At 40.0% G+C, this 25,325-nt stretch overlaps 2 protein-coding genes across 2 annotated transcripts in view; one reads left to right on the top strand and one right to left on the bottom strand.

Annotated features, from left to right (window-relative positions):
• The first annotated feature begins 579 nt into the window (after positions 1-579).
• Positions 580-8,152, top strand: tcea3 (transcription elongation factor A (SII), 3). The gene is made up of 21 exons (XM_070835399.1): positions 580-797; positions 1,568-1,630; positions 1,801-1,906; positions 2,005-2,110; positions 2,815-3,339; positions 3,420-3,530; positions 3,783-3,884; positions 3,980-4,048; positions 4,142-4,243; positions 4,372-4,440; positions 4,874-4,933; positions 5,094-5,165; positions 5,282-5,350; positions 5,465-5,527; positions 5,606-5,680; positions 6,346-6,506; positions 6,638-6,693; positions 6,801-6,956; positions 7,073-7,219; positions 7,573-7,644; positions 7,740-8,152. The coding sequence occupies exons 1-21, from the start codon at positions 729-731 to the stop codon at positions 7,746-7,748; spliced, it is 2,262 nt and encodes a 753-aa protein (XP_070691500.1). The 5' UTR covers positions 580-728; the 3' UTR covers positions 7,749-8,152.
• Positions 8,153-13,397: 5,245 nt separating this feature from the next.
• The window catches only part of serinc2l (serine incorporator 2, like), a 126,649-nt gene continuing 114,721 nt past the window's right edge, over positions 13,398-25,325 (bottom strand). Inside the window, exon 11 of the mRNA XM_070835184.1 lies at positions 13,398-13,408. The gene's annotated coding sequence lies outside the window, so the exon portion shown is untranslated. The remainder of the gene's footprint in view (positions 13,409-25,325) is intronic.

Consider the following 25,325-nt stretch of genomic DNA (forward strand, 5'->3'; position numbering starts at 1 on the left):
GCTGAATTTGCAAGACACATGACAACAATTGATGGCTGGTTCAAGGTCGGCGTTTACAATATAAAAGTCATAAAAGTTCATACTCATGAACGAATCTGATCAGATGAAGGTGTGAAGAGTTATATCACAGCTCCCTCTGCTGGCACACACGCAGCAACAAATCCACACTTTATTCCAAACATATAAACTTCATGCTATGAACCAAAGTGAAAATCCTGCCTGATCTTCTCTCCACATCTACAAACTCCTGCGACTTGATGAATCTTCGTTATCTCGTGCTGAAGTCGTGACTGAGTTAATTAAACATGCAGTAAATCCTGTCTCAGGAGGCTCAACAGCAAGTGGCAGCACTGTGCAAACAACTAGTGGTGAGCACAAAGAAATACATGTGACAGAATATGCAGCCACCAAGGCTGAAGTCGCTGTTTGAGCCAAAAACCAGGACAGTTTTACAGAGTTTTACACCTCACAAGAACCCCACAGAGCGTCAGATATGTGTGTTGTCCCATGTGTCTGTTTCAGCGTCTATATTTAGTTGTTGTCATGTGTCCTGTTGGTCAGCTGGGGTCCTGCAGCAGGACACGCCTCTGGCTGAATGGAGCGCGTAACGTGCGTAAAGTCCGACCTGCAGCGGATCCGAACTTTTAGGTTTTTCGCTTCACTTCTCGGTTTTTAAACAAGCGTCTGATCGACATTACTGATTCGGTCACAGTCGAGTAAATGCAGCGATGACGCGAGAGGAAGATCTCATCCGGATTGCAAAAAAACTGGACAAGATGGTGTCTAGAAATAACACGGTGAGGCTGTATTTTGACACCCACAAGTGGCGCGTTGTGTCGCCACCGCGTGCTGCGCAGAAGGCCCGTGAATGTCTCCTCTGAAAATGAAATGGTCTCCTTCATGTTTACGTCGAAGAAAAGTTTGATTTCTGCCGGAATCTGTGTATTTGAAGAGTGCGCGCATTTGTAACGTGAACCTGACTGGACTGTAACAAACGGCCAACAGGTGTTGGGCGCACATTTCGCTCGCGGGACGTTTGGGTGCCAGAGCATGGGCACCTTAGGGGTTAATTTTTGTCAACTTGTCGGCAGCTTTTTGCAAATGTTTTGGCTGGTGGTCATACCGAACAGTGACTCGTGCAACAGAAAGTAAACAACGCGGCCTTTTTGACAAGGTCGTGTGCGCGCCTGTGCGCCGTGACCGCCTGCAAACAGGACGTTGATCCTCAGCGCGTGCAACGTTTAAGGGCTGCAGATCGATAATGTGGCCGTCGATAAAAGCTCTGGAAACAATGATATTTAGTTTGTGATCAGAATAAAGCACGCACGGAAAATGACAGTTTAAGGCCTGTTGTTTGAATTTATGGAATTAAATACGTAAAATGCTCACAAATACAGAAGTGAAACTACTGCATGCTTATGTGTGATTTTCTGTTATATTCACAATTGCATGCTGTCAAATCTGTATTTTACATTGTATTGTTATTACACATTTCTAAATAAAAGCCATTCAAGATTTGCAGGTTAAAGATCTAAATGATGGTGGTTGGACTGTTCTGTGTGTGCAGGAGGGCGCCATGGACCTGCTGAGGGAACTGAAAGGTTTCAATATGACACTAAAACTTCTCCAGGTAGCCTCCAGTTTATTTGATTAGACTTCATAGCTTTGCTTTACATCAGAGCACAGTTTACCATTCACCTTCAACCAAATAACTGATTAGAAACAATACAATGATAACAACCAACATGAGAAATGCATGATTATTAACTCTTACAAAGTTCATTTATGTGTGTGTTCTAGGAAACGAGGATCGGCATGTCTGTGAACGGTATCAGGAAGCACTGCACAGACGAGGAGGTCATTGCCTTGGCAAAGGTCCTTATTAAAGACTGGAAAAGACTTCTGGGTACACAATACACGATTTTCATACATATGTGATTTACTGAGCAATTAAGTAGTTACATGTGCACCAGTGAACTGACAGATATTTATCCAATCACACAGACTCTGGCCATTCTCACCATGAGAAACCCTCTGAGATGAAGAACGGTTTGGACTCCAGCAAAACAGCAGCGTCTCCAAACAGCTTGCCCTCTGAGACACAGAGCAGGTCAGTACGTCCATCACAGGCAACACGAACACAGAGGCAGAGACATTATGAAATAAAGCAGGTAAATATCAGCACACCTGCAACGCTCCTGCCTTAGTAGGCTGGTCTCTCACGCTTTAGCTTTATTAGTACAATACAAAAGAAGCAAAATGAAAACTATAGAGAGGGCTCATTTTATGTCAGATGTTTTTTAACACACCGTAAAATGTATTAATCTGTTCTGAGTGAATTATAACAAATGGTCCAAAGCTTGTACATGCTTGCTTGGGTTTGACTGAGATCAGAAATTTACCTTTAAATCTTATTATTTTTTAGGGTTGGCACATTTCCAGGTAATAAATAAAGGGCATTTCCGAAGAAACTATTAAATTAATGATATCTCTTTAATATATCCATTTTTAAATATACATACATTTCACATACATTAGAACTGTGTTCACTGTTGCTTAAGTAAAAATACATCAGTCAACATATACAAAAAAAGAAAAAGGAAAGATAAACTTTACTCTAAAAGCTCATTGAATGAGCTGTAGTTGTGTCAGGCGAACATACTTTATTACCCACCTTTCTCTGTAATTTTAATCCTGTCCGAATGGGGTTAGGGTTGCATTACAACAAACCTAAAACATGAGTAAAACACAACAAAAAAATGTTTGCTGGCTCTTGAACAGAGGTAAAAAATATACTTCCTTTGTTTCTTTTAGTCACAGGAGACTGGATGTCAAACCGAGACTTGACTCAGACCCTGACAAAAAACACTCAGATAAAAACAGAAAAGAAAAACATAATGATGAACACAAAAACAAAAAGAGACACACAGATGACCCGAGTGATGAAAAGCACCTGGAGGAGCCCCAAAATAAGAAACATCCCCAAGAAATCAGAAAAGATAAGCATTTAGAGGAATCCAAAAAAGAAAGACCTGCAGAGGATGCCCAACTGGAAATAGATAACAAGAAACAGAAGATTGTACAAGACCTGCAGAGTGAGAAACACAAGCCAGAACCAAGGAAAGAAAGGCCGCTAGAAGAGCCAAAAAAGATGAGACACGTGGAAGACGTCAAGAAGGAAAAACATCCCGAGGAGCTCAAGAGACACAGCTACACAGATGATGCGAAGAAGGACAAACAGAGAGAGGAAAGCAGACACGAGAGGCCGATTAACGTGCAGCAACGAGAGAGACCGTGGAGTGAGAAGCCTGCTGACGTTCACAAACCAATGTTTGAAAGGTGAGAGGAAGGTGGCTAAAAACTGATTGTAACTCATTAAAAACCTCCTGCAGATCTTCAGATTGAAACATTTATTTCAGGAGAGGAGTGCTGGACAGCAGCATTCTGTATCCCACCCGGTTCCCCTCTCCTCGACCCGATCGGCCTCCTCTTCCGATCAAACGCCCCTCTGTGGACCTGAAAAAAGACAGGTCAGGCCTGCTACATCGCCCGAGCTGAAAAGCATGATGCCTCAAACGTTCCTGCTGATCCTGCATGACATAACCATCTTTGAGACACTCATATGCACTCGCATTTGTTCCGACAGTTTTTTAACCGGCCTAACAGGATACTCGCTGTGCATGGTGCTTGTTGTGATGGGATTTAGCTTGAACTCCATGCTGCATCACTGGGGACTCCAGCGTTGAAGCGCCCTGACCTGTACTTTTGTAACACTTGCTCAGGAAGGACAGTAAAGACTCTTCCTCCCGCCATCCTCGTCCTCATGCTCCTCGACCCGCTTCCCCTCCGGCCAAGCGACCTTCAGTGGAAGTAAAGAAGGAGAGGTCAGGCATGTTTTGGTGCATGTTTGTGAAACAATCTTTGAGTGACTTTAGAGCAGAGAAGCTGATGCTCAAACAAATGTTGAATCTCGCATCAGGAAAGTTCCACTGGACCCAAACGCTCCGATCGCTCCTCTTCCTCTTCACCTTCACCCTCCTCCGCCAAGGTCAGGGTCTGCATGCCCACTGCATTGCCTCACATAACGTTCACTCTCATCATGAAGTCAATCAGCACAGCTTAAAGGTGTGTTTTCATTTAGAAAAGAGCCTCCTGACCCCAACGCTCCTCTTCCTCCTCTTCCTCTTCACCTTCACCCCCCGCCTCCACTGAAGCGTCCCTCATTGGACGGGAAAAAGGAGAGGTCTGGATCAGATGAGTTCTCGTTACAGACTGCATGTAGTCACTGCCTCGGTTATTTTGGAAAAAACTATCTATAATTTAATTTGGGGTTTTCTTCTCTGCATTGAATCCTTGTGTTGTTTGCCACAGCCGCAAAGAGTCATCAGACTCTAAACCTCCTTCACAGAAGAAGACGTCAGATCATGTGAAGAAAGACAGGTCCGGGATCTGACACTTGTTCTGTCTCTTATTCATGCTTGAAAAAAATACTTTTACTCTCTGGAGGATCAGTGACCTCAGAGAACTGTGTCTGTTTTTCACTAAGCATCGACACCGTGTAGTGTCAGCATAAGTCAGTACTGCAGCGCTGCTAGGAGAGTTGTATCCATGATTAATCATTTACTTTCTGTGTGTATACAGAAAGGAAGCTCCACATAAATGATATTTGGGACTGTTTTAGTTTATTCAACACATTTGACACTATAACAGGAAGATTAACAAAATATCTAGATAAGCTTTGCCAGATTTTTTATCTAGTAAGGTTTATAGTTTTTTGCTATTATTCCCCTACTGCTTATGTATCTTCATATATTATGAGGTAAATCGCTGTATAAAAGAGTCTAGAAGTCTGTCTTCTGTTTTCTTTTTGCAGGAAAGACTCATTGGATAGCAAATTGTCTAAAAAACACTCAGATGAGCCCAAGAGGGAAAGGTTTGCGAGTGTGAAAATGCTTATTAGGCTGTGGGTGTGATACATAGTGGTTGTGTGGTTCAACTTAAGCTTCTTCAAACACGAGAAACTTGCCTTTTTATCCTTTTACCGTCCGCAAGTGGATTTGTTTGAGGATCAAACAAGTGTTTCCTTTTGTCAGGAAAGATTCATCTGACTCTAAACCACCTCCTCCCAAAAAACCCAGTGTGGATGCCAAAAAAGAAAAACACAGGTGTGCAGCAGCACTAAAATAAAGTCCACAGCACATTGCATTTATTATGATGCTTCAGGTCATAATCCAAAACATTTTTTACACTTCATTAGAGCAAAAACTCTATTTTGTTGCAGGAAGGACTCCTGCGACTTGAAGCCTGGCCCCCCTGTGAAACGTCCATCAACTGATGCCAAACCTGACAGGTGGGACTGCAATGCACTACTTTAAAACTCACTCATTCTCTTTATTTATGTAACTAAATGCAAATAAACATTGTCAATAATACCAGATTTATGGTGTGTCATTACTTACTGCAGGTGGGAATCCACTGATTCAAAGAAAAGCAGCACCCCACCAGCTAAGAAGCTAACAGCTGAAAGGTAAAAGAAATGGAAAGAGTTTTGCAGGTTTGTGTCAATGTAAAGAATAAAGTTGATACTTTTGACTTTGTATTGTAGGAGAGAGTCTCACGGCTCCAAGACCTCTCAGCCTGGACCTCCACAGAGGAAGCCCTCCACTGACAGCTTTGAAAGGTAGATTTTATGTTTTTTTGATTTTACAATCTATGCTGATGATCCTCATAATTATTTTATAGTCAGTCCAGCTGACGTACTGAAATCCTTACTTTTAAGTAAGAAGGACCATTTTTTGCAATTCTATGGTTTCCCTTCAGCTCCATGGAGCATTTCATGAGCTAGTTACACACAGTACACAACCTGCCCCGCAACAAACAACAGAGAAAGTCAACGCAGTGGAGCATTTAGCTGCTAATGAGTCAGATGCTTCCCTCAGGAGTTGGTGGAGGCTAAAAATAGAGCTAAAAAATACTCAGTATTAGACTCAAGGTGTAAGTAAGCAATCCTTTGCTAACATGTTATCCATATGATCTTTACATGGTGATAACGTCGTGGCAACGTTGTGTTGCCAAAAAATATATATATATGGCTGCTTGAACAATAATGAATAGCCTTCAGTTGACACGTGGATAGGGCCTCCAAGTAATACCACATTTGGATTTAAAGTCAGTCTTGTCTTGTCTATTTTGTAAGATTTAATTTCAAAAATATTCCAAAGATTCAATTCTTCTTCAGAAAAAAAGATCAAATAGTTCAAATCCCGGCTCAGTTTGGATGCTGAGGTAAAATAAGACACTTTAACACTTTGCTCTGTGATTGTTTCGATGTGTCCTCGTCGGCAGAAGGGGCAAGGCTGACACCCCTAAAACTCCCACCACCCCGACCAGCCCCATGTCACCCAGCTTCAGTTCTGCGGGGGGTCCGCTGCCCCCTCATCTCGCTACCGGAGACTCCATCAGAGACAAGTGCATTGAGATGCTGGCAGCAGCCCTGCGCACAGACAGTGAGGCTATAATTGCACTTTAACACTGAGAGTACACACTAAAGCAGTTAATATGCACAAAATCTACATAGTGGAACAAATACCACTGTGGAGTGCAGATTAACATGAAATATTTTTTCTGGTCTTCACAGACGACTTCAAAGATTTTGGAACTAACTGTGACAGCATGGCTGCAGAGATTGAAGATCATATCCTTTAAATGTAACTGATTATTTGCCGCTGTGGTTGGTTTGACTAATCTGTAATCTGCTCATTGACATTATTAGTATGATTTGCCTTGACTGCACAGCTGCACATATCTACCAGGAGATAAAGGCCACTGATATGAAATATAAAAACAGAGTCCGCAGCCGCATCAGCAACTTGAAGGACCCAAAGAACCCTGGGCTTCGCAGAAACGTCCTCGCGGGAAGCATTGAATTAAGCCGCATCGCCTCCATGTCTGCTGAGGTACAGACAGCTGCAACTGCATACTAAACCGCTGATGACCTTTCATAAACTCCCCTCTCAAAGCACTTTACATCGTCCCCTCTGCGCCATCTTTTCACGCCTCTGTCTTTATGTAGGAAATGGCCAGCGACGAGCTGAAACAGCTGAGGAACGTTCTCACCCAGGAGGCCATCAGGGAACACCAAATGGCCAAAACCGGTGGCACCACCACCGACCTGCTGCAGTGCGGCAAGTGCAGGAAGAAGAACTGCACCTACAACCAGGTGAACACACCGTCACACAACGCGAAACAGAGAGAAGTAGTAAGAAGGAAGTAAGTTGTGTGCAGGAGTCAGTGACAGAAAGCAAGAAGGTAGAAGAAAACCAGGGGAGAGGAATACCGTTATACCAAAACTGTTCAAGCACCATTTATCAAAGGAACGAAAGACTAATAACCCATCTGTAATTCTGAGATCTTATTCCATCAAGAGTGGAATAAATACTCCTTAATTAAGCAATTGACAGTAACTGATGCTTTAATTTTGATATTTTTTTTCTCCATATTTTGTCAGCACTTATTTGCATTGTAATATATTAGTTACAACTTACTGTGTGTGTGTGTGTGTGTGTGTTTTAGGTGCAAACGCGCAGTGCTGATGAGCCAATGACCACATTTGTTCTGTGTAATGAGTGTGGTAACCGCTGGAAGGTGAGTCCATTTGTTTTGTATTTTATATTTTGTATCTTACTTTTTAAATTCATTTTCAAAATGCTTCATACTTTTAATTTTCTTCTACATTTCAGTTCTGCTGATGCCTTCCAGGTTCCACCACATTTTTTCTGAGGATCCTGAACTTCATATTTTCTATAATGGGTAGGGAAAGGGAGTTTATAAATTATTGCAGCTAGTGATTTAAACAGATAATAGTGTTCTTCCAATTTTTACTTGAATTTTTGAGATTTCTAAGCATGTGCCAATGATCTGGGTTTGCTTTATATGGAATTGAAGACTGAGCATGAATGTCAGTTTGATGACTAGTGGAACAATGAGTGATGATCACGGTGCTGTCAGGATGGAAAGACCATCCAGTTGATATGCTATGTCATATTACAGCCGTTCACTTTGTATATATCTAATTCCAATAAAAGTGCAGAAATCAACACAATGACGGCTTTTTAAACTCGCGTTTAATAAAAAACTTTGTCAATCAGTCTTACTCAGAGTTGCTTCCCACATTATCATCATCATCAGTGTTAATTATCATCAAGTCACGTCAGGATTATTTGAACAGCAATTTTATATGACAGGCGTAGATCTATTATGCTTCAAAACAAAAGGCAAAGAAAAATAGATCATCCATGTGAAAACATGCCAGATAAACAGGTATTGGATATATAAAAACAGAAGATAAGAAGGTATCACATGTGAAAAACATAAGATAAATTGTAAAATAAGACGGTATCACAATTAAAAAAAAAAACAATAGGAGGATAAGAATGTATTATAATCATTATTGTTAAAAGGGAACAATAATAACGAGAGAGAGAGAGAGAATAGGGCCATAATGACTTCAGGCACCGTTAGCTGCATTTATTCTAGTGAGAGTGATGAGCCCATTACTTGATGATCAAAGGGATCTGTATGCTGTGTCTTTTTTTTATTCGTTTATGAGGATTTTCTCCATTTACCAAACAAGTCATTATCATCTCAAAGTACATGTACCGGCAAATAAGGAATACTGGAAAACAACCAAGAATAAAATCAACAAAAGACTAATAACAGAGAAAAAAGATCAAGTGTAATTTAGATGTATGTATAGATGTACTATTTTATTTGGACAAAATAATCACTAAAGTTCTTTCCGTTCTCATCAGTATCTATTTTTTAGCATAATGACTAAACCCAGAAAACAGATAAATATTCATTCAAAGAAAGATGTTTTTAATGAAAAAAGGTTCATGGTTTGGATTGCATGGTGTTTTTATGTTGCACCACTAAAAACATACAGTAGATGGCAATGATTTCATAACTTAAACACAGGCAGCTTCAGTACCCACAACTGAATTTCTCTTTCTTCAGGTTACCGGTTACAGAAATAGACACTTGCTTGTTAGTGCCAGTTCAGCAGACTGGTGAAGCCAGAGGGAGGTCTATAATGTTCAAGCAGTTCAACCGCACTCAAGGAAACAAACCTCTGTCCTGAATTTGATATATTTTTTAGAAATGTATGCAAATCATACATTCTGTACTCCTGAAGAAATCATACTACATACAGTACGTTTAATACATGAATATAAAATGTGGTAATGTGAGAAATATGGTTTGTGTGCCAGGACAAATGATGGAGGGGAAAAGCTTCCCAGCCGCCCTCTGGCTGAGTATCCACCATCTGGTTTCCTGCGAATTGCAACCACATTCATTTACTTCTTCTGCATCATTTCCACCATTAAAGGTCCTGTGTTCATGTGCAGGCAGAGTGCAGAAAGCATCAGCGCTGACTGTGTTATTCCACACTGGTGCATCAGTGTTAAAATCATTATCCCTCTTTAATCCTGGAATCTTAAAGTAAAAGCATGAAAATCTCATCTGAACTTTAACTTAAACTGAGCAGACAGCAAATGCGGAAACAGGAATACATAAAAATAAAGCCTATAAGCAGAATTCAGCCAATTTCTCACACAAAGCTTTTCTCACACAAATAAATCGTCTGTGCAAAGTCCAAAATGTCTCTCAGTTTTAATTTGTTAATGGATTCTGTATCATAATTCTCTTTTTTTTTCATTTTGTGGCAGCTGCTCTGCTCTGTGACCCCTGAGTCTCTAACAGTTGGTGAATAGAGATGTGAGAAAATAAAAGCTGTTGAAACAGTGACACTCTCCATAATGCTCCCCAAATGAATAATGCCTTCAAATAAACTCGTTTATGAGGGCAAATTGATTTTGTGCATATTTCCTATTATAATGAGCCTTTCTAGCCTTATTATAATAAAACTTTATTAGCTTTTCCACACATGTGTACAGTACATGTGTCTACTTATATGTGTTGGACTGTATTGCGTGGGGGCCGTCAATCTGATGGAGTCACTGCAATGAGAGATGACATGTAAAAGTACATCAGCCTTTAAAAAACACGTAGTTTCTTAAGAAGTATTGTGACAATTGTAACGTTTCTATAACATGTTCTCAACTTATTGTTACGAGATTTTCCAGTGTAAAGTTCAGACGCTGTAGAAACGTTGATTTAGTTTCACTGTTATTAATTTCTGATGCCATTCTTGCTGTGTTGGATTTAATGACGTTGCAGCGGAGGCCTGTTATTGCGTGGGACACAAGTGCTTGTCTGCTCTGTCTGTTTTTCTGGTGTGACCTATAAGATAAATCTATACACGTGTGTCGTGATATGCCATGTCAAGTAAATGAAAGACACACAGTGACATAAACTCAGTATAGATATTGCAGCCTCTCTCTTGGTGCCCCGATCCATCACTGACAGCCACGTACAGGCATCCTCCAATCAGATAGCCCCGTCTGCTTCAAAATAACCAGACCTCAGGAGTTAAAGTGACTGTCAGTCAGGATGAATTTATTTCACTACACAGCAGAACATTTGGGCATAATTACCTCTCTGTCAGAGGGAGACAGGCATTGGTGGAATTTTTCAACACTAACACTGCACTCAGATGTGTGTTAATGGTAGGTTAAACGCTGCCTAATGCTGTCTACTTTGTCTTGAAAACTTTAAAACTGAACTCACACAGGGGATAACTGATTCTTTGAATATATTTCGAACTCTTGTAATCGTGTGGCTTACACAGCTACTGGTATGCTTGAAAGCTCATTGCCCTGTTGACTTGTGGAGGTCTTTGTCTGCAGTGTTTCTCTGCAGTGATATGTTGAGTCTGTAACCTCTCAGCCTCTGGTTGTTGTTGCATGCAGCCTCTCTATAAATGGAAATACATGAGACTTGGTAGGCTTGGAGTGTGCCCTGCATAACGTAATCAGTCAGACTATTTAATGTACTAAAAATGTTACCCTGGAACTATAAATGTGCTTTGAAAGCAGTATAAATGACTGGCTGGACATATTTTATGTGTGTGTTTTAAGAACAAAGGTGCACTCAGTAAACATCTCTACATAATTTCTATCATGTTTACTGAAAATAAAATAAAGTAAAATCACAGCCATGCTAGCGTGTCTATGAAGCTGTTCTTTGCTTTGAGCTAAATGTTGACAGCAAACATACTAAGATTATCACAATAACAATTCTGACATGCTGATGTTCATTATGCATGGATGCATTATAAGAACATGCATGGTATAGCCCAATGTTACCATTTTAGTTTAGTGTGTTAGCATGCTAACATTGGCTAATGATCTCATCTCATCTCATCTCATTTTATATACCGCTTATCCGTCAGGGTCGCGGGGGAGCTGGAGCCCATCCCAGCTGACATTGGGCAAGAGGCGGGGTGGACTGGTCGCCAGCCAATCGCAGGGCCACATACAGAGACAGACAACCATTCACACTCACACCTACGGACAATTTAGAGTTACCAATTAACCTAATGTGCATGTCTTTGGATTGTGGGAGGCAGCCGAAGTACCCGGAGAGAACCCACGCTAGCATGGGGAGAACATGCAAACTCTACACAGAAAGACCCAGGGTTCAAACTGGGGTTTGAACACTGGACCTTCTTGCTGTGAGGCAACAGTGCTAACCACAGCACCACCATGCTGCCCTTGCTAATTATCATTAATCACAAAATGTATAAGAGAATCTCAACCCAGAGAAAGAAAAAGTTGTGGTGTGGACATTACAGAACATCGTAACATCTCTGAGACTTTCAGCGTCAGCTGAAATTAACCAATAGTGTCATTATTATTCTGTATATGTGAAATGTCCCTAAATCTCTCCAGCCTGTGTGTACAACCTTGAAAAAAGATCAAACAAACAACTAAACTTGCTAAACGTCTGCACAAAGAAAGCTGAATGACAGGGGATCAACATCACTGACACGATAATAATAAGTTTGTCTTCAATACAAGACAAGCAGCGTCAACTTGGAGAAAAATATGCTGCATGACTTTAACTTTCTTCCATCTTGTTGAAAAAACATAGAAACACAGAAAGTGTTCAGGAAGCCAAAGGACTTGAGTTTGAACCCTTAAATTCTGGGAATGTGATTTTTTTTCTGCCTCTGTAATGCATCTTAAAAGCTGTAGGGTCATGCTGACTTGCTGCATGAAACATTATCTCTTCAATTTAGGACACCTGCAGCATCTAAAGCATCTAAACTGTCTTCACCCTTTGAAATGGTGCCATCGCTGCACTCCAGCAACCTGCTAGGTGTCTTTCACCCTCTTCGACTGCCTCATCCTCAGGAAACATGGTGATGCTCTAAAATTTAACTTTCAAAACATCCATTTCTGTTTCACATAGGCTACGTCAGTTAATCCTCTTACGGATACAATGGCCTATTCAAATAGTAGGCCAATAAAGAAATGGCATTGCACTTGCCACTAAAACAGTCTGTCAATCCGTATTTTACTGAGGCATACTTTTTGATGCTTAATGATTTGAGTCCCTCGTTAATAAACCTTGTGAGTTGAGTTGTTCACCTTTACTGCTGCTGTGTACAGATGAAAGCGTCACGCTTGAGATTTTCTAAATTGCGAGGAAAATGCCCAGAGGAAGAGAAGGGATAGAGGATCCATAACTCTGGACTCCTGTGGTGTCGGCTGCCTCGTTCTCAGTCTCCTGCCTTTTGCTTTCAAACAAGCAAATGCATCTTCACCACTCTTGCTCATGAGTGGTGGGATGAATCGCATTTGATGTCGAGGACTGTCAGAACGTGGAGGAATATTCTCCATCTTGGATATGCACCTGTCTCTTTGCTTCAGAATTTATTCATTTAGGGAACGCAAAGTCCCTATCCAAGCAAGTACCTTTTGATCTGCTGTAAAAATGATATAATCCTTTCACCTACATTCTGTAGAGAGAAAACTTCGGTTCTCCAGCATGTGTTCAGAAATGTCCAGTCTCTTCACAGGAGTTTGGTGTCTGGGAGATTTTGAATGTGGTAGTTTTTGTTCTTGATATATCCTCACAGTTTGAAATCTGACATCTTGACTACAAATATCTGCAACAGGAGAGCCTCTGATGTTGTGAAAAAAAGCTTAGAGGACCTGCAACTCGTCAGATGTTTGGAGTAAGTCATGTTTGTCACAAATGGGAGCCAGGGGAGTGGCGTTCAAATAGTACCGGATATAATATGGTTGCGTAATGCAGGGTGAAATGACCTGAACCAGACAGGGGCACAGTGGTCTGCTGGAGAGCATTTGAGGACAAGCTGCAGGACTCCATTTGGATTCTGCAAGGGTGTTTCTGGACTTCATCTTAGCTGGCTTTTATTTCAGGGCTGCCTCACACGATAACGTCCTATAAAGAAAAACTTTGAAATACTGCCAAATAACTGATAGTGCCATCATGTGAAGCAGCAGACATTCTGCTATCTACCTCATATCGCTAGGTTTAAGCACTGAACCCACAGAGACACACAAGTTAAAAAATGAGATATCATTACAGCTTACAAAACACATTTGTTATCTGTCTGCTTTCTGTACGACTGTGCCAGTACCTTAAGATGAGGGGAAAACTAATTTCCACATCATCAAAAAGATCCAAGCCTTCAGGCAAGCTGTCTGTAGTCGTGCCAGATGCAAATGTGCAAACTGCAGTGCCTAAAGTTGTTAACACATGGATATCTGATGACTGGCAACTTAAAACAGGAGAGTCAATCAGCCACTGTCCGTAAGGAGTATGTAAAGAAGTAAAGCATCATGGAGATATACAGGAAAACAAGGAGACAGTGAGACAGACAAAAGATTTAGCTTAAGTCAATAAAATCTGAGAACACAGTCTGTTTGAAGACATGTGGGTTGATTAAAGAAGTAAAATATACTGTAGCTGGAAATAAACAAGAGTTAAAGGCCACGCTGGCGGAAGTTTGGCAGAGAGATGTTTAATGATGACATCATCATGCTAAATATGCCCACAGTGAAAATTATGAATGATGATGTTTACCATGTTCACCATCTAGTTTAGCATGTTAGCATGCTAACATTTACGGATCAACACTAAACACAGCCGAGGATGATGGGGATGTGATTGATTTCCCTGGTAATTACATTGGAGAAATTATGAATTTGACTTTTTTGCTAAAATAAAAGACATAGGATCGCAAAAGTTTTTACCATTAATCCTGAGAACATGAATTTCATGATTGTTGAGAGATTTTGCTAAAAACCAAACATGTGAACTTCATGGTAGCACTGAAGGAAAAGTACGGAAAAGTCTTTAGGACTCAACTTCTGGGGATCACTGTACAAATTTTACAAAGTTAAATTACATTTTTGTTTTTAAAAATGTACGAAATTGTATATCAATCCATCTAAAAGTAGCTGACATATTTCAGCCTGTACCAAAGTGAACAGCTGACAGACAATACTGCAGATCCTACAGCCACAACACTGGTAAATTTAAAAACTGTTAAATAAAAGACAAACTCATGTCGGCCTGTCAGGATGAAGTTATATTTTCCAGGTGCAGCTGCTGAAACTTAAATTAGACCACCAAACAAAAACATCCCCTATATGAATATGCAAATGATTTTTTACCAATACCCAAAATGTCATGTGCATTTCATATAGTCCTTATCAACACCATTATCATGTGTAATGAGGATGAAGATATTGTCATGGAAATGTAGCTCCCCTCTCTTCATCTGCTGGAAATTATTCAATGAGCCTTGTAAAGCCTTGAGAGGGTGAAAAGCGTGGACAGCAGCGTGCAAAGTTGCCGTCTTCACTGGAGCACGACCGCTGCTGCAAGTACAATGATGAGCTGACGTTCTCTAGTATTTAAACGTTTGTGAAGATACATAGTGACATGTTTTTATCTCAGGAACATCTTCAACAACATGCAAGCACCTGTGTCAACAGGGTATCCACAAGTACTGAACATTAAATGAACACTGAAAATCAAAACGATCCATATTTACCTTTGTGTTTCTCTCCTTTTATCTTCCTCATGGAGAAATTGAGTGGAACAGCCTTTGAATTTATAATGCTGTTGTGCAGGACTTAAAGGTCATTGGATATGCTGACAGCAGTACAAATAAGACATCCACAATAACATCAATAATATTTGCCTGTAGGTATATGTGGCTGGTATAACAATAATATCAGATTTCTACAGGAGCTCAGAACAACAATGCACAAGATAACCCTCAACAATCCTCAGAAACCTTGTGGGGTCCTTGTTTCTCCTGCGTTTCAAAGCCCACTAAGGAAGACACGAAGCTAATCTCTAAATGTAATGCGATTTCTGATGATACAAGCTCTGAGATATTATCACGTGTGTGTAGTTGATGCCGCCACTATTTCAAGAGAATTCCTCTTGGCGAAACAGCAGTGATACAACCTTGTTTACAGCACCATCCCTGCCATCTGATGATGCGTCTTGCCTGTATTGAGCCAACAGAGCTGTGATCCATTTGGAGGTCGATTAGAGCCTGGTGGCACCTGGAAAAACACTGCTGCTCAATGTCCTCTGTTATTGTAGCGACCAGCAGGGAAACCGCGGCCAGTGCGAGAGGAGGCAGCTGCAGTGTTCATCCTCACTTCTGTTTTCTTGGCTGACTAATCTCACTGTGATTTCTGGCTAACAACACCAGGATCTAATGAGGGCTTTGGTTTGCAGCCTTTCTTATTCAACAATAACTGTGTTGCTCTAATTGCGACTTTCTCTGGACGTAATATGGACATAATACACACCTTTGCACCCACTGTGTTTCTTATAAATGTTTAATTATTCTTTATTTATTTCATGCTGCTTATACAGAACTTGTTTGCTGGTTATTTCTTATCCCCAGACTCTTATTATTAATTAATTTTAACTACAAATAATTACAACTACTTATTGAACAATTGGTAAAATATAGTAGATAGTTACTACTATAGATCTGCAATGCAGCAGTTCATCTTGTGCCGTTGACTTTCTTGAAATACAATATTAATTTTCTCTATCGTGCCACTATTTGATACTGCAACATCACAATGTCTTTAAACTAACCATCAAAGTTTCATCTGATGATCTTATGTTTAGCACCCAGGGAGGCTCTGTCAATCCCAGATTTGCAGAAACTTGATCATATAATCCCCTCCCTGCTTTCCAGAGTTTAACCCAGCTATATGTCACTCCAGTGCTGGGAATTGCTTCCCGCATCAGACATTCATTAAAACTAATCCCCCCTCCCGCTTTGCCAAACCTTTGGCCATAATCCTTCTTTAATTGAGAGACAGATGACTCCTGAACCAGACGTATTCTTCAAAGTGCAAAGTGATCTTAAAAAGAGGTTGAACTATTGAAGTGGGCTAATGCTGTATTGGTGCTAAGCACTTACGATGAGGACAGAACAGGACTGCTGCCAACCTGTGCAACAGTACCAGTCAGTACAACCTAGTGTTCAGACACTGAGCCAAGTTATTGACTGGTGAGTTAATAGGGAGACACTGCAGAGACTGAATGGCGCCATGGCCTTTAGATGGCCGCAAATGTCATCAGAATCTCACTAACTCAAATGCAGTGACAGTCATAAGTAGAGAGGACCTCTGCACAAACACGAACTCTCCAGCTTTCTTTACGTCACCTCCTCAGCCCTTCCCTTCCTAACAGGTGAAGGTCACTGCCTCCACTGCAGCTCATTAGCTCAGTTTCAGTCGATCACAGTGAGCAGTGACACAATTTCAGCTCCGTCCTCCAGTTTCTTTACACCTGGGAATAGTGTTAACATGTGAGCCGCTGTAACAGCCGGTCAGGCCTTCAACATATCATCAACACTGCAGTGGCTCTCCACCATCTTGACATTTTAGGAAACAGGCGTGAACATCTAGCCTGGCTCTGACTGACGGTAACATGGAATCTGTCATACACATGAACCCCACTTAAACAAAACACGCCCTTTTTACTCTTCGGTGGTTTGGGCATTAAACAAACAAGTTATTAAGTGTTATTAGTGACCATTAGAGTTGCTGGTAGGCAGCGCGAGCCAGGCAAGCTCCCTGTTTCCAGCTTTTGTGCTAAGTGAAGCTAACCAGCTGCTCGCACTGCCTTAATGTTAATGTTAATAACTGCACAGATGCGAGAGAGGTATCTTCTCATCTAACTCTCGACAAGAAAGCAAATGAGCACATTTTTACTGTTTAATAATGGTTACTAAAGCATGATGTATCAGTAATGAGCAATTAATAGGGAACAATGGTTCGGTGTTTAGGTTGTAACAAACCAAGGGACTATTTGACCACTAACCCTCTGGAGAAGAGCTACAGAGAGTGTGAACAAAAGCTGCAGAACTCTCTATTAATTTTTTTTTATCAAACTGTGTAAATGATACAAATAATATAGGTTTCTTACTAATACTTGCTGATAAAATAAACAACCTGTCAGCCATTATTGATGACTTTATGGCCCAAAAGGTGTTCTTTTAATGGCCTATAACTGATCTTTAAAGCATTAGTAAATTATTTATTAATCATTCATAAACTACAGCATTAGTTACAACTCATTAATCCTTTCTGAAGGGCCTGCCTGATTAAAACCTAAACTTCCTCCCCTCCAGTACAGCAGCCAAAGCTACTTTTCTGAGACAGCGTGGAAAATGTCCCGCTCATTCTCAGCTGGGAACAAAGCATCAGGGAGTGATTTGCTAAAAATATAGAGCTGATGCAATTACACAAAAAATTGCACTGACAAATTTCACAGAGACCAGGTAATCACATAAAATTGGAGGGAATGTGGAAAATTCTCAGTGTTTTATTTTGTAATCTCATTTTGCACAGAAAACAGAAAGTCAGCCAGACACAGAGAAAACAATACACTGCCATTCAACATTGATATTTTACATGAAATTATATATTTAAATTAAATAAATGCAATTTATTATTCTACTAAAGTTAAACATTAACAGTCTGACCAAAGGGCAGCCCAGTGGTTGTATCCAAAACCCGAATTATCAACGCAAATCTATTCACTCGTGTACAAGCTTCTCCCACTGACGTCATCACCTTTGCCTTGTTTTAAAAGCAAAGTGTCCTTGTGGGCTACAGGCAACATTTTATTTCATTTCATTACTTTGTTGAGAATGCACTCAGCTGAACGACAGTTTCCTTCCTGTTCACCATGCAGTGTCCTTGCATGCTGAATGTAAAGACTGCACTGGGATGTAAATATCTCAGTATAGTGTGTATCTCTGGCCTCCAGGTGACACAGTGACGGCAGCGGACCCCCCCAGAGGACGGCCAAAGGCAGAATTATGGAGGTGGTCTCTTCTTCTCTTTAAGGGAGAGTTCATATGGACATTAAGCCACTGTTTCCTTGACAACCACATTTTAACAATGTACATTTTTTGTCACACTGATTGCTGAGGTCCTTTACTTCACATTTTAAGAGTTAGAATAAGAATAAGACCGACTTTATTTATCCCGGAGGAAATTGTTGTGCCAGAGTGCGATACAGAGGTCGTCACAACAATACAAAATATTGAAATACAAAATTGAACAGAAACTTAGACACAATAAAATACAATTAAATAGTCTGTCCCTTTTTTAAAACAAAAAGTACATTTATATGTACGTTGATAAGTAAGTTTATATTCTCTTCTTTCTAACTGGTGTAAATGTACTTTGCTCTGTCTTGTAAAATTTGGTCTTTGGTTACTTTACAATAAGACTACTCTCATAAATGGTTTCTAAGAAGGTTGGTAACACTTTATAAACCAGCCATAAACATTAATAAACACTTCATAAAATAGTTTTCACACATTGATGTGGGCTCACTGGCACAAGGGAGCCTTGTTGTGTAAAGCACATCACCATCAAGGTGAACAATAGTGCCAATGTATGAAAGTTTTGGACATTTAAGATCTTATACTGATGTTGCTCTACTGTAACTGCACAGCTCAGAGTGATTGGCATCACTAACATGGTGGCATCACCTCCCTCAGCGAAAATTGCTAGAAAATATCAACAATCACTTTTTTTCATAGTCGATTTAAATCTGAAACTCTGAACATAACATTGGACATTACAGCATTTAAACATATTCTAGCAGGACCCCCAAATATGAACCTAAAAATGAGCATAATATCTCCTTTAATCTGTTGTGTTATAACAACTAAAATGCTGTTTAAGTGTAGTCTTATTGTATACTGGTACCTATAGCTCTTCATAACATCTTTTTCTTCTCTAAACCTTTTGTCATCCTGTAATCGTCTATCGCTCTGTTAGCCAAGTCGATATTTTTCCTTTCATGTCCATATTTCTCTCTCCTCTCGGTTCAGTAGCTCTTGGAGTGGATGCTGTCAAATTGATCTGTTAGCCTGACACTCTTGTCGTGTATATGTACAGTATCCTCACTGCTACAGCAGGCAGCAGACCTGCAGACCTTGACCTCAGCTTGTATCCTAACAGATTCCTGTGCACTTTGAAAATAAAAAATAGACTCTAAAAGTTGGTGCACTGTCATCGGGGGATTTTTCAGATGCAAGTTAAAGCCATTTTCGCTCTTTTAGCAGGTTTCCTTTTTAGCGAGTAACAGGCAGCGCCAACGATCATCTGCCACTCCAACAGTCATGTGTATAATTAGATGTGATCTGTGCCTCTTTGCAACGTTACATAAGCCTTTTTTATCCTCTTGTTTTCTCATGCGAGTAGCATTTTTTTAACCGTCTGTTTAGGTAATAACCGTGTTTGGACAGTTTTATGAGTGTGTGTGTCTCTCAGTGTGCATGTGTGTGTGTGTGTGTGTTTGAGGATCAGCAGCCAACGCCGCTTCTCTCTGGCATGTTGTGCTCTCTTCCATCTCATTTCACACCTGACACCCACCCCCATATTGCACCTTCGCTATCAGTTGGTGCAGATATCCAGTGACCCCTGAAAAAAGATTTTGCATTGGCAACAACAATAATAAGTTATTATGTTAGTGAGATAAAAAAAACCCTGTATGAAGGCATGTCAAGGACCACCCTCTAAAAACCTGACATTCAAAGAAAATCATGGAAATTAGAGGGGAAATACATTATATAAAAGATATTTTAATTTATTTTCCTCTTTTTGTGATATCTATACCTGTACTACAGGCCTCAATGTCTTACATGCTGCTCCTGATTTAATGCAACTGCTGAAAAAATGTATGAATTAACAATACAAGAACAGTTGACATTCGACCAATTAGACAACCGCTTCAAACCACCACAGATGTGTTGACAGTCCAGTATAATAACTGTATGTGCTTCAGTCAGTTTCAATTTAAGCCTCAATTGTGCAGAATGTCACAAGCATAATTTTACATTTCGCCATGTGCTTTCACAGACACCCTCTCTCCTTCATTTTGTTTTCCCTCAAGCATAATTAAAATCAACATAACATGCACACTGAATATGAATATTGGCTGCAATTTGCCTCTGCTCTGCAGAGAAAATCTTTTCAAAACATTATCATAATTTATAACTGTCACAGAGAGCAAGACACAAATTGGCTTTGTGTGGGTCAAGGACAGAAGCTCTGCTGTCACACATAACCCCCAGTGAATGACTGGCAATGACTAACACTGCTCTTTCAAAAGAGGAGCTGCATCAGATTTGACGTGAAGAAGAACCTTTGAAACCCCTTTAAAAAAGAGTAGATGTCAGTCTTCCCATGGTGATGTCTGTAAACTGTCTCTGCCTCGTCTATGCTTTGTTTTGTTGCCTTCAGTCATCATTACATGACATCACTGCCTCTTGAAAAGCAACAATGAGTTCAGACACATTAGCTCTACCTCTGCTTTATTCCCGTAGTATTCTGTACAGTTATTACAATTATTTAATGACAGTAAAATGTGGTGTGCTTACAAGCATTTTCAATGAATGCATGTTGTCCCATGTGTTGTATCCAAACTGTGCTGGCTGCCTCCACCAGACGGAAGTCAGAAAACTAATCAAATCCTAGACCCAGACAAATCGCTGTTGCATAACTAATTGTCAGTTGAAACTGCTGAACCTCTGTCTGTTATTGCAGAATACCGCTGTGAAAGAAAAAAAAAAGAAAAACTGATCAAAAAAGCACTGTGAGATTTTCTTCTGGCAGCTATAGCTACAGAGTGTAAATATCTGTCAATCACAGCTATCATGCTGGTGGTCTAATGCAAGCAGTCTTCACAGTTTACATTAGGAATGATTTGTTGCCTTGCTAACGATGTTACGAATGAAAGAAAAAAAAACACTAAATTGATTTGGCAAGCATCAGTAACTTTGCAATCAGAGGCACTGGTGCTATGAGTATTGCTAGAAGTGATAAACTATTAGTGTGACTAATTAATTTCTTATAAACCATCCCACCAACTCTATATGAATTCTACAATTGTTTTATTTTTGATGTATACCTTCAGATGTTCATATCATAAGTGTCAGTCAGAAATTAATGTATTAGTCAGGTCTGTATTCATCTTGTGTGCACTTGTAAAGAAAAAGATAACAAAGTGCAGGAAGAAGCCTAAATCTATCTGAAGGCGCAAATAACAATGTTCCAATTTCCTCTAAGTGATTGCCCGTTTGTGCTGGTAAGTCAGCAGTTCACAGGCTCATAAAAGCCTAAGTGCCTAATTTTTGTGGTTGCCCATTTAGGATTTTACAATCTCTATCCAACCCCTCCACTGTTCAATTAGAATCATGTGTTATGCAGAGCAAGAGGAAGAAAAGGACAGAAATATGTTTGAATTTTATCCTCAAATAACAGACTGTATGAAAATGATTGCGAAGAGGAGGTGGGCTGAATCATAAATGAAAGAAAAAAACTATGCCCTTCACAGCACTATTAATGTTTTCTTTGAACCCTTCCCCTGACTTTGAAAAAATAAAAAATCCCCAATGTCTCAAAATCCAACCCTGTTTTCTAAAAAAAAATACATTTATATGAAAATAATTTGCAAAAGCAAAAGCAGAACAAAATGCTAAATGAGTGGATTACATTTTCCTTTAACATAATGAGTGTTAATTAAAATATTTGGCCAAAATGCTGGTAGTGAACAGATCGGTAAAACTTTCACTTACTTTCATCTGTACCAAAGTAAACTATCCTGCAATACGATATCTGCAGATGGCGACTACAGCATCATTAAATATCTTTATGGTTACATTTAGGCACTGGCAGCCCTTTTTTACATAAATATAGTATTTCATTCACTCAAATAAAAAAAAAAAAACATTGACTCTACATAATTTATGTAGTGGCACCATTACTGGGAAAACAATTTCCCTACAATAGAACAACATAAACATAATTTCTAGTAGACAAAGATGCAAAACATTACACTTAATAATTAATAACAAAATAGTGAGCCCAACATCTTCTCAAAAAGAACACAAGAAATATATAATTGTGGGATGTGAAAAAATTGAAACATCCTCCCCTCATCTCTCGATAAATAAAGTGACAACCCTCCCTCCTTGTTTTCTGAGCCCCCTCCCCCAAGTAATTATTTTTGTATAGTCTCTAAATCTTAAAATGTACAAATGTAGCTGTAACCAGCTCTGCACAGCCATCATATCAGCAATGTATATATTATTAATACCCATGCATACCCATACCCAGAAAAACCGCTCATATGATCTCGTCAACACTCTGCAGTTATCCATTTATTTTTTTCCAGCTTGAGGATGCTTTGAAATATTATGTTTTTATGTGTGTTTCTTTAGTAAGAGACAGAGAAATATTTCCTGGGCATGAGGCAGATTCGCAGACCACAGCGTCCCTTGTTCTGTTCTGCACCATGACTTCATAATACCACAGCAGGGCATCTGTGACTTCTCCACAAATTAATAAGACATAAACGTGCACGCTGCACCACCACGGTTCATGAAGGAAATGGTGTGTTTTTGCTGACAAATCTAAAAAAACAAAAAAAAATACTGTAACATTTCACAGCTTGTGTTCTTGTTTATCTCTCTGTGCCTCTGTCGCTTCAGCTGTTAATGACTGTGCTCTGTTGACAATGCAAACACACACACATACACTTTTCATTTCCCACAAAGCGACACCCTATTAGGTTTAGCTAAACTTTAACGTATCGCAGAATTCAAAATGAATCTGGACACTAGCTGCACAACCTCTCGGTGCTGTGAAGGAAAGGAAGCCTGCTGTTTTCTTCTGCTCCAGTCTTCTCCCTTCTACTCTGGTTCATTTTGCTGAGTTGAAAAGCATACCTACAGGACATATATATAGATCACACGAAGACTTGTACAGTTGTAAAGAACATGATGTGCAAATAGTATAGATGTCCTGTTACTGCACAGAAAACTGACCACAAAACCTTGTCAGATTTAATTTCATGGTTTCTTGAGTGCTGCACTTGTTTTGTCTGTTGGGTGTAAATTAAGCCAGTAACAGTGAAAGATCACCCTCACACATCTATCGATCCACAGTGTATCTTTGCTGTGGTGAAACAATGACACCTTGAATGTGTAATGCCAACGTTACATGACCACATCACATAGAAACTTAATGTATTTATAGATACTACTAATACCTGTATTTATAGAAACTAGTAATAGCTGTATTTATAGAAACTAGTAACAGTAGCTGTTCCCTATCCAGAGGTCAGATCACAGCATGAGTTCACACTGAGAGGTTGAGCAGGTCAGACTGATATTTGGCTGTTTATGTCGCTTGGATTATTAGATAGCGATGCAATGTGAAGTGGAAGATACCGGCAACCTGGAGAAATATTCTGTAAACATATGAAATCGTACTTATTCCTTTTTTCGCTGACCTTTAAGAAGTTATAGTATATCAAAGCCCCCTGCTCTTGCCTCTGCCATTCCAGCTCAGAGTTGTGCAGGAGAAATTGCAATGTGATAGCAGATAAAAAAACACATGCACTCATAACAGCACGCAGCATATAAAATAAGTGCAAGTGTAACAAGTATGACAACCCTGTCGATACCAGCTGATATGTCAGTGTGTTTAAAATAATACATTAAGGTTTAACCAGTGACAGACATCTTCTAATCTTGTGTGATCATTTAAAAATCAAACGTGCATCATCATCAGCATCATCATCACTCCGTCCTTATGCAAAAAGCCAACATCAAGCCAATTTGAACTGTCTGCACTGTATATTTCCTGCCATGAATGTGATGGGTTCAGGGAGGCAGCGTAATGCTTCCCTAGATTTCCATTGGGCTGATGAGTGATGCGAGTAATCATGCTGTCTGTACAGACTAATCATGAGTGATTCTCCCCAAGAGGAGAAGAAAAAAACATAAACACAACAGCAGCAACAGCAGCATTTGTTCATGTCGGCTACAGTACATCCAGACCCATTTCTCTTCTCTTTTACAGCACATTTCCACCAGATCTCAAAATTGTTTACTGGCTCATCTGACACATTCAGTCTGCTGCCATTACAGAGAGCACCTACCCTGCACTCAGACATTATGGTATGTTCAGTCCTCTTGATTAGGGGGATAGATAGCCTTCTAATCTAACCCTGTACATCATTATAACTCCTGCAGCAGTAGCAGCTGTCATACGCAGTTCTCCCACGCAGGTTTAACTTAAATTAAATGTAGCGAATCTACCTCCTGAACTGCTGTGTAAGTAATTTCATGCCGGCGAGGTGTGCTGTCCCACTTGGACTTCTGTTGATGAGAGTTGTGTAGGTATACAGGTTAGATAACTGTCAAGACCAGAATTTACGGCCGGGCCCTCCGGAGCAGTTGTGGGCTGAAGTTGATGAAACATACTTAAAAGGAGGAGTCTGTTTGATAACCGTGTGACCCCACCGCCCCCGCTGCCTCCCCCTCATTTCACAAACACTAAAACTGACTTAATCTGTTAAATCACATCCTTCTTTTTTGTAAACACCCCTCAGACCTTCTGTAATAGAAAACCTGGTAGCTCTTTCATAACTACTCTTTGCACTCTTCACCTTAGTTGATGTTAGTCACTCCTGTGCTTCTCTTGTAGTCTAAAGTCATGTGGAGAAAAACTGAAAGAACTCAGACTGTAATTTCTTTCTGACCATTGTAGCATTGTAGCAGTTTTTAAAATGTATTTCATAGCAATACACCCTCACTTCTCTCCTACATGGCTAAGGTGTATTTAACTGTGAATTGTATTGAATCCTTAAAAGCAAAAGTAAGGGTCCTTTCAGACACAACATGTCACAACGGAAACACATTATTTCCAATGGTTTGCACTGTGTCACGACGGCTTTTCGTTGGGTAAACCAAAGTGTGTGCGCAGCTCCCTGCTAGATGAGCTGCATGCTGTGACAATTATCCATATTGTCAA

The sequence above is a fragment of the Pempheris klunzingeri genome, chromosome 8 (genome assembly GCF_042242105.1).
Source record: "Pempheris klunzingeri isolate RE-2024b chromosome 8, fPemKlu1.hap1, whole genome shotgun sequence".
NCBI lineage: Eukaryota > Metazoa > Chordata > Actinopteri > Acropomatiformes > Pempheridae > Pempheris > Pempheris klunzingeri.